The sequence below is a fragment of the Alosa alosa genome, chromosome 2 (assembly GCF_017589495.1).
Source record: "Alosa alosa isolate M-15738 ecotype Scorff River chromosome 2, AALO_Geno_1.1, whole genome shotgun sequence".
In the NCBI taxonomy this organism is placed as follows: Eukaryota; Metazoa; Chordata; class Actinopteri; order Clupeiformes; family Clupeidae; genus Alosa; species Alosa alosa.
In genome coordinates, this window is record NC_063190.1 from 36,821,577 (window position 1) to 36,832,363 (window position 10,787).

At 40.1% G+C, this 10,787-nt stretch overlaps 1 protein-coding gene across 1 annotated transcript in view; it reads right to left on the reverse strand.

Moving 5' to 3' along the window:
• Nucleotides 1-10,787, reverse strand: part of smg6 (SMG6 nonsense mediated mRNA decay factor) — a 32,045-nt gene that overhangs the window by 12,776 nt on the left and 8,482 nt on the right. Inside the window, 4 exon segments of the mRNA XM_048236414.1 lie at nucleotides 294-407; nucleotides 1,023-1,168; nucleotides 8,178-8,239; nucleotides 10,508-10,744. Coding sequence (XP_048092371.1) covers nucleotides 294-407; nucleotides 1,023-1,168; nucleotides 8,178-8,239; nucleotides 10,508-10,744 — 559 coding nt within the window.

Genomic DNA, 10,787 nt, shown 5'->3' on the forward strand with positions numbered 1-10,787 from the left:
GGTTAGCTTGGATGGGGGCCTTTCATAACTGCAACCTCCAGCATCTACTGCACTCTTATGCTTAGCTACGCCTGTGTGTGTGTGTTTGTCCAGTGTGTGTGTGTGTGTCATCTTCCTCAACTGTGGGGGTTAGCTTGGATGAGGGGTGGGGGGGGTTAGCTTGGATGGAGGGGGCCTTTCATAACTGCAACCTCCAGCATCTACTGCACTCTTATGCTTAGCTACGCCTGTGTGTGTGAGTGTGTGTGTGTTTGTCCAGTGTGTGTCTAGTGTGTGTGTGTTATCTTCCTCACCTGTGGGTGCCTCTCTCACCAGCTGTGAGCAGCGCTGCACTAGGAGCCCAAACATGGCCAAGCCCAGTGAGGTGGCCTGCTCCTGCAGCATGGACCGAACGTCCCCGTCACCATCTGCACACACACACACACACACACACACACACACACACACACACACACTTATTTAAACCATTTATGTATGTGCAGGGACACACATACGGATCACACATACGGATGCGTTTGTGTGTTGGAGTGGCAGTATATCATGCTAGCTTTGCCTTTTTGGTGTGTGTAGCATAATGAAGGCGTGAGTGTGTGTGTGTGTGTGTGTGTGTGTGTGTATGTGTGTGTGTGTGTGTATGTGTGCGTGTTGTGCGATGTCGCATTTATTATGCGTGTTGTTGTGTGCGATGTCGTGTTGTGTTGTGTGTTATTAATGCGTGTGTGCGTGTTGTGTAATGCGTGTTATTATTATGCGTGTTGTTGTATGCGATGTGAGTGTTGTGTGTACGTGTGCGTGTGCGTGTGCGTGTTGTGTGTACGTGTGCGTGTTGTGTGTACGTGTGCGTGTTGTGTGTACGTGTGCGTGTTGTGTGTACGTGTGCGTGTTGTGTGTACGTGTGCGTGTTGTGTGTACGTGTGCGTGTTGTGTGTACGTGTGTGTATGTGTGTGTGTTGTGTTTGTGTGCGTGCGTGTGTGTATGAATATATATATATATGTGTGCGTGTTGTGTGTGTGTGCGTTACCTCGGCTTTGTGCATTGTGAATAGTGAACATGTTGATGGTGATTATCTGGAGGAGGCGTGTGCTTCCCAGAGGGGAGGGGCTGTGCTGCAGCAGAACCCGGAACTCCTGAAGAACCCGACTCGCTACAGCAGGGAACGTCTCCATGCTGAAACACACACACAGCAACATATGGTATAAGACAGTGAGCTGATGAAAAGCTATAACTTCATATAAACACACACACACACACAAAAACACACTCAGCCATTAAAAAGCTTGGGCTCAGTTAGATTTCCTTATTTTCTAAAGAAGTCCACAAAAATGACATCAAATTATTCACATCAAAATAGCATCAAATGTTGCAATGCTAATGTTGCGAATGATAACTATTGCTAGTAGGGATGGGCATTCGATTAAATTTTCTTAGTCAATTGTCGGGAGAATTAATGATCGACTATCGATTAATCATTAATATTTCTAAGCCTATATTAAAAATTCATTATTTATTTAACTTTTTATAAATTTAAAAATGCAATGAAAATACAAAAATACAGCGTGTTTTTCCTCGATGAGATCTTTATCACAAGAAGAATAACTTGTGGCAGTTAAACTGGACGTTCGTTTAGGCTAAACTTGAAGATATTAAGCGCTGCCCTGCGGTGTTCTAAAGCAATGGAATGCGAGCCGGTGTTCAGATTGAACAGAGACCCTCGTTTGTTTCAAAATAATAAATTATAAAAAAGAATCATATTAAACAATAACTTAACCAAAAACATAATAATGCTTAGATCTGTCAAAATGTAACTCAAAACTATCCAAGGCACGGAGTCGAGAAAGAGGGTGAGAGATTAGCCTATAACAATTAATTAGGCTATTTAACAAAGCCTCATAAAAAAAAATAACTGCCGTAAATCCTCAAATGATGGCTTTAGGGGTCTTTTATTTACTTAGGCTGCGCAAAGCACAGGGCTTCATTTGGGGCAGACGTAGGCTATATTGAGCTGGCCTTTATTTCTATGTGCGTTTTATTGTGAGACATGCATTTCGTTTGGATCACATGCCGCTATCAAAAGCAGAAGATTTTCCGTTTGGTTTGGGATTTAATTTACTTTTGGACAGTTTGATTATATCAATGTTGGGACTGATGAGCACTGAAATCTGGGAGGTATTTGATAGCTCACCATTACATTTCATGTAGTTGAAAGAGTCGAGATTTTCACCCGCTGTTTATTGCGAGAGAAGGCAGCCGCTTTCATTCATTCAAAACGCGAGTTGTGCTGTTTGAATTGCATGATTTACTTTATTAAATTCATAGGCTGGAATGCCTCCAGTCGCGGCAACAATTGTGTTTAAATGTAGTATTACTCTAGGCCCACTGCTTCGGCCTCTGGCAAACTCAGAAGGGGGCGGCAAGCAACTGAGCTTGAGAGCGACGTGTTGGAGACCCATGGTGGACAAGGTATTAAACCAACCAACAATTTAAAATATTAAGAGCTCTTATTTCATTGAGTTAAATCGAAACAATGTCTTCTTTTGCTCGTGCACTGATAGTGGTAGGCAATTATTACATCACAGTGTTTGCAGTGAACTAACGTTATCGTTTTTTAAACAATAAAATAGTCTCATGCCACACTTCACCGTGAACTCTTCATAAATCAAAACGAAAACTCGTAGGTAACTGAGTAGCCTATAGCGTCTAATATTGTCCCCGGGTGGTATAATGTTTAATTGCTGCCACACAGTGATTCATTTAAATGCTTCAAGACACACTATGTAACGCAACCTGCATTAGTTTAATCGACAACAAATGAACGTCATCAACGAAATTCTTAATGATCAACTATCGATCGTCGATTAATTATGCCCATCCTTAATTGCTAGAAAACATGGTGCTACTTGCAGTTTTTCATTGTTTCAAATGTATAAATGTCAACAGGATGTGAAAAAACAACCATTGTGTGTTGCCCAGATCCTCTAAAGTTAGCAGGCAAATGAGCTAGTGGCGGCACAGCCTGGTAATGCCTCGATGTGCCACGTGTGGTACTGTAGAACACAGTGCCAGTCAAGGGAAGATAGCCAAGCGTAGGCAACACAGGGCAACGTTAACATTGATGTTAGCTGATTTAATGTACTAGAGCTAGCTAGATAGATATAGATAGATAGATAGATAGATAGATAGATAGATAGATATGAGATAGATAGATTGACTGATTGATCCCCAAGGGGAAATTCAAGAACGTACGGTAATTGTATCGGCTGTAGCCTAACGTCGGGAGTCGATTTAATGTTCAATCAAACTTAGAGGGCTGATGTCAAAAGATGATTTAGAAAAACTCATTCATGCATTTATCTCCAGCAGGGTTGATTACTGCAATGGACTGTTCACAGGCCTTCCTAAAAAGACTATTAAACAGCTTCAGGTGATACAAAATGCAGTAGCTAGGATTCTAACAAAAACTATAAGAACCAACCACGTTACTCCAATTCTTCCCTGCACTGGCTTCCAGTAAGTCACAGAATTGACTTTAAATCACTACTGCTTGTTTATAAATCACTCAATGGAGCAGGACCTAAATACCCATCAGACATGCTTCAGTACACACCTTCTCGTCCTCAAGCTATTCTACCTTGTCTTTTATTACTTTTATGACTTTTACTAGTTTTGCCTTTGTTTTTTTGCTTATCTCTACTGTTATCCGATTTATTCTTATTATAGTGCATGAAAATGCACTATACTGTTCTTCCAAGGCTTCTTCTTCTTCTAACGCGTTTAATGCAGCTTCAACCGTTTAACGTAGAAACTTCATTCAAACATTGTCACGTAGGGTCTTACTTAGGACAAAGAGTGCTATGTATTTTTTTCAGCTTTGTAACTTTTATACTTTTTAAACTATTAATTAAAAACTATCAAAATTTCCCCATTGACTTAACATTGCCCTTTATGACATCACAGCAATTAGAATCCTATGGCAGGTGTTCAGGCCACCTGGCCCAACTGCCAGTCTCAGGCTTTAAGCATACAAACTGGCCCTATTAAGACTACACATCCTTTTCAACGGCTTCCTCTGCCAAAACTGTTTCAAAATAAAAGTCCTCACTACAATATTTCACTGTTAAACAATTTAACCCTTTAAACTACTGAACTTTTTAACTGTTCAGCCATTGTAACTGTTACTTGTCATCAACTATGACTCCTACCCACTGTAGCTAGTTAGCATGGTTAGCATAGTTAGCATGTTAGCATTGCTAACATTGTTAGCATTTTTAGCAAAACTCAGAGCCCGTCTACGGAGAGCCTTGCCACTCTGTATTAAGTCCCATTGTACCGAATTTTGGATGCAGTTCCACCAGAGTTCCACTGGGGCTTCGCCATGAGTGCAGAATGAATGGGAGTCAATGGAGCTAGATCGGCTAAATTTGTCTCTTTCACCTGATTGTCGCTGACAAATCTCAGATTTGATTTTGAGTTTGAGTTTGTAGTTTGAGTTTGTATAACTTCAACATGGGTTATAGGTCAAAAGTTGAATGAACAGTACTTATGTCCTTTTGATTTCTTACAGGTTGGGTCGTTGTTACACATAACACGCTAGCATTGTGCTAATGAATGACGCCATTGACACATTTTAAAGGCTTTTAGAACAATTAAGTGACTTTAAAAATATAATACTCAACCAAGTGTATTTTTCTTTGCCTCCCCTTTGAATACAATACTCAAATTACTTGAAAAAAATTATATCCCCGAGAAAAGTGGATTTTGAGGGGTACAGCTCCATAGACCTCCATGCATTCTGCACTTTCGTGGACGAGCCCTCATGGGAACCACAAAGGAACTGCAACCAGTTGAGAAACCTAAAGTTTTCGAGAATGGCAGTTCTCCCTCATTAGACATTCTCTGGCAAAACTGCTAAAAATGATTAGCTAAGTTAGCTAAGTAACATGGTTAAAGATAGTTAAGATGCTAGTTAGCATTTTTAACAAAACTGCTAAAAATGATTAGCTAAGTTAGCTAAGTAACATGGTTAGCATAGTTAGCATGCTAACATGGTTAAGATAGTTAGCATGCTAATATGTTAGCATGCTAGTTAAAATAGTTAGCATGACTACTAAAAATGATTAGCTAGGTTAGCTAAGTCACATGGTTAGCATAGTTAGCATTTTAACATTGTTAACATGCTAGTTAGCATAGTAACTTGGTTAACATTATTATCTTTGTTAACATAGTTAGCATAACTGCTAGCAAACATTAGAGCCATTCAAACTGTCAGTTATCGTCAACTATCTACCTAAATAATTTAACCATTTAAACTATCCACCTATTTAACTGTTCAGTCATTCCAACTATATTAAACCTCATCTACTTAGCAACCAATATAGTTTGTTTTTACTCTGTATGATATTTTACATCATATTTTTGCATTTTCATGCACTGTATTTCCTTCAGGAAATGCTTTTCTAGTTATATGTTATTATTCCGCTGACGCTTTTTGTGCGTTTAATGCGGCTTCAACCGTTTAACATAGAAACTTCATTCAAACTGCGTTGCGTAGGTCTTACTTAGGTGACTTCAGCTATGTATTTTTCAACTTTGGAACTTTTATACTTTTTAAACTATTAATTAAAAACTACAAAAAAGTTCCCATAGACTTAACATTGGCGATTATGACATCACAGTAGGGCACTTAGAATCCTATGCCAAGTGTTCCGGCCACCTCCAGCAACTGTCTGTCTCAGGCTTTAAGCATACAATAAGACTACAGATCCTGTTCAACTGCTTCCTCTGCCCACAACTGTTTCAAAATAAAAGTCCTCATTACAATAATTCTATATTAAATAATTTAACCATTTAAACTATCCAACGATTTAACTGTTCACTTTATTTTACTATTCCAACTGTCCGTTATCATCAACTATACCTCTAGCCTACTATATTAAACCACCACCTACCTAGCAACCACTGAAATTAAGCATCTATGTCAGTTACCATAGCAACCAACATGATTATACTAGCAAACCACTGTAGTAACTCCTTTATTTCTGATAGTAGCCACCATGGACACCCTAGCAACAACCTAGTAATGATTCAAGTACCCTAGCAACAGCCTAGCAACCACATTCACAATTAAAACCTAGCAACCAACATCATTAACCTAGCAACCAGCATAGCAACCACCATAATTACTCTAGCAACAGTCAGTTGTCATCAACTTTGACTCCCGCCAACCGTTTCCTCTGTCCACAACTGTTTCAAAATAAAAGTACTCACTACAATAATTCCCTATTAAATAACCTAACCATTTTCACTCTCCAACTATTTAACTGTTCAGCCATTCCAACTGTCAGTCATCAACTACAACTCCCGCCAACTGTTTCCTCTGTCTTCAACTTCAAAATAAGTCCTCAATACAATAATTCACTATAAAATAATTTAACTATTTAAACTACTCAACTATTTAACTGTTCAGCCATTCCAACTGTCAGTTGTCATCAATTATGGCTCCCCACCAGCTTTTTTCTCTATCTGACCTCCATCTTTTTACCTAGATTATATTTTAGACAATATTCAACAATATTTTATTCAGCAGCCATTTTTGCATTTTCATGCACTCGTAATTCCCTGGAATTACATTCTAGTTAATTATTCTTTATTTTTAAATGATTTTACCTTGTGCGTTTTATGTTTTTTTTTATAGATAGATAGAGAGATAGAGAGATAGATAGATAGATAGATAGATAGATAGATAGATAGATAGATAGATAGGATACCCCAGGGAAATTCAAGGTCTCAGTTGCATACAGACAACACACACATTCACTAACAGCAGAAAAAGTAATTTATTATGACCTCTATTGTTATACTTTTTAAACTATTCCTGTATCAGCTATTCCTGTTTGCTTTTGTTTATGTTAAGCACATTCAATGACCTCTGTGTATTAAATGCGCTATATAAATAAAAGTTGACCTCTGTGTATGAAATGCGTTATAGAAATAAAGTTGACTTGACTTGGGAAACACTGAGGACCCAATCAATATGTCAATCAAAAATCGAACCTCATAGGACTGTACACTATTGGCCTGTGTAGCCATGTGCACACATATACACACACACAGGCACCCACATACTATCGGTATTAGAACGGCCAATACATAATTACAAATTCAGTAGGATTAAAAGAAAGCCAAAATAAATATTCATCATCATCATCATCATCATGGCTACATTTCCAGTATTGGCAATAAGTAGTCGTTTGTCCACTAGATGGCGCATCGTTGCAGTGAGACGTAATTTTGTTGGAAGTTAAAAGTGGGTTGGAAAAACAATGGACGCTTCCTACAAGGACTGTAGTTTACCGCAGAGAACGTCTAATAAGGATAGGATGATGTTCCTCATGAAATGTAATTCCCATTTCTTCTTGAAGCCGAAATAAATCTGAGGATGTTTATCGGACATGCTTGGTTTTTACTGCAGGTACCTTAATCTTATAATATCAATAAGGACCTAGGTAATGTTACCGTTAGCGTTGGTTGAGTGATGGAGGCCAATTTGATTGATTGCATTTGTAGAAAACTATAAATGCGGTTATACCAAGCAAATTGATAGCAGCACTGTAATTGTATCTTTCCACTGTCATTTGTTGCACGTGCTACAAAAATCATTCTGTGCAATGGAAGATTTACCAACGCTACACCGGTCTGATACAGTTTTGCCTATACATATTTTATTTGTGTCGCCAGCATAGCCTATTGACAATTTATGTTGTAAATAGGCCTACCTTATAAGCCTACCTGTAGCTTAGGGAAGCTAACAGCTTTCTATTAGGATCTAGTTTGTTAGTTACAGTTTTGTCATAACTCCCTGATGCATTTTTGCATTTAGAATAGCCAGAGCGTGGATATCTCAATCGGAAAATTAAACAATATCCGGTGCCTATGGACTAGGCTGGGTGAACCCAGCCTGATCTGCCAGCTATTTATTTTTTGATTTCTTAAAAGATTGAGCTTGGTCTGGTGAAAGCCAGACTAGCCATGGACCTCAGTTACACAATGCAAGGGAACATGAATCAGCCTGAATAATAAGTTCATAAATAATACATTTAATGGTAATTTTTACAAATGCATTTGATGTTTATGAATCCTACTATCTCCTATAGTGTTACAGTAACATTAGATGTCTTACCCGACTTTAGTGAAGAGCTTTCCATGGGCGTGCAGGAAACTGAGGATGAACCTCTTCTGAAGCTGAGGAGGGAAAACAACAACATGAAGAACAAGGCGCCAACACACACACACGCACGCACGCAATACCTGCACCTGACAACAGAGTTAAGTGCAATGTAGATCCTATAGACAGCATACGATGACTACATTTCCCTGCTGATTTAATAATCCTCTTATTCTCTCCTGAACTCAGTTCAAGACTATGACTATTATTATTCCCCTGAAGAATGGAACATCCTCCATCATCCTGTCTAGAACACAACTTCCGGCGAGTGGGCATGTGTGCATGCATAAACACACAGACACACACAGACACACACACAGACGTAAACATCCTTTTAATGAGGTATTGGGACGCAGTCGTCAGGTGAATCACCAGCCCAGCAGCTGTCATCCTGTTACCGTGGCTATTCTCCCACGTCAGTACAAATACACTATGATGAGAACCTTCTCATTCTTCCCTCTCCGCCTCACACGGGCCTGTGTGTGTGTGTGTTGCATCTACACACCTGTATAGATCAGTAAGTGTGTGAATAAGACTAACAATTTGATTTATTTGGAATAAAGACATATCCAAGGGATAGAAAAAAACATGTAAGTGTAATGTAATGTAACATAAGTGCAAGCACTTATTTCCATCATGGTAACAACAACAACAACAACAACAACAACAACAACAACATCGACGGGAGGCAAGCGGCAGGAAGATGAGATGGAGCTCTGAAGGATGGTGAAGAGGCACCATGAGCATGCACGCACGCACAGCCATACTCGCAAGACACATTTTGGACAGCGACCCATCTTTAATGTCGAATATCTATCTAAACGTGATCCAATGTGTTCCTGAAAGTGCAAACTGAATCTTTTACTGTAGCTCTATAATGTTGACAATCTGTTTTAGAGCCTAAAAATCCTGACCTATGAAAAACACTTGTGTTGATAGGGACTGATGTGGATATGTTGCTACATGTGGCCTCTATTCAATCATGTCTGGCATCATTACCTCTTTTCCATCCATTATTATTAAAGATTTATTTTGTAAAGAAATACATCCATCATAGCCTGGCTCCGCCCTCCTCCGTACTTCCGCTCAATTTTCATTTTCCATCAGTACGTCGTCTGGGATTTCGGTATATTTGCGGGTTTTCTCAGGCCAAATTTTACCTGTCCAATCAGCGAACAGAGGGGGTGGCTGAGAACGATGACGTTGAAGTTGTGCGCTAGTTTGACCATGCCATACGTAGCGGTTGGTTATGGCAGATCTAGAGTGGCTCTGGGCAGATCCAATAGTTTTAAACTTCAACAAAGTACTCGCCTTCAAGGAAGTTAACGCTTGCCAATGGAAAGTGGCCAGACTCTCTGTACATTATGAAATGTACGAGAGTCTGGTAGGACCAGGCTACATCTATCGCCCATGTTATGCCAACATATTTAATTCACCTGCATATAGGCTACAGTAGATAGAGGCTTATGGACATCTGGACACCTGCATATAGGCTACAGTAGATAGAGGCTTATGGACATCTGCTGTCGTCAGTGTGCAGTTTATCCCTTTACTCACAATAGTACAACAGCAACTACAGTGATAAGTGCACAATCTGCGCCTGGAAGCCTATTTGTTCTCACTTGTTTTCACGCTAGTAATCAAGAAGAAGGGTACATATGCTCCAAAGAAAAAACTAATTGAACACTCATCAATGAGCAGCTCAAAATATTTAGTCTAGGTCCACTTTCAGACTTATTGTTAATGGCTGCATTTTGCCTTGGAAAGGTCCGCGCTCCATTAGCGCCTTTTAGTTATGAAAACTTCAGCGACTCATTGAAAATATGCTAAGTGAAACAACTGGTGAACAAGTAATAACTTTCCAAGACAACATCAAACTATTAGGCCTAGGTGAATTTACAATCGCACTCAGTGGAATATTTTTAGTTTCGCAAAACGGCAGCTGGGGGAACGAATTTGCGAGTGAACACTTGTTAAACCCACCGTTGGATGAAGAAAAAAATAACATAAAGGCCACTATGCTTTGCCGGTCATTCTCACTGGTCACTTTCTCTCTGATTCACATGCTCAAGGAGCTTTCCGGAAAAGTTGGACGTCTGCTCGTTTTGCGTAGTTTTAAGTAAAAAATCGTAGCTGCGTACTTTGATGCAAAAATGCGTGGTTGCTACGCAAAATGCGTACAGGTTGGCAGGTCTGCGTGTGTAGCTTTATGAGAGAGCATGTGCCTCTCTCTAGGAAGTAAGGTAGGGTGTGTGTGTGTGCGTGTGTGTGTTGGTTCCACTCACATCTCTGGAGCTGAGTGTTCCCAGCTCTCCGTCCAGGTCAGAATCTTTACCGGACTCACTCTCTGGCCACGAGCCTCCCGGCTGCCGGCTCGGTCGGATCCAGATCTCCTCCCGCGTGTGGTCCACACTTCCACGCCCTCCTCCACCTCCTCCTCCTCCTCTACCTCCTCCTCTCCCCCGCGGTCCGCGGGATGCCCCCTCCGACTCCTGCTGCTTACGCCGCTCCACGTCATCTGTCTGCAGGACCCAGCAGGGAGGGAGGAAGGAAAAGAAAGAAAGA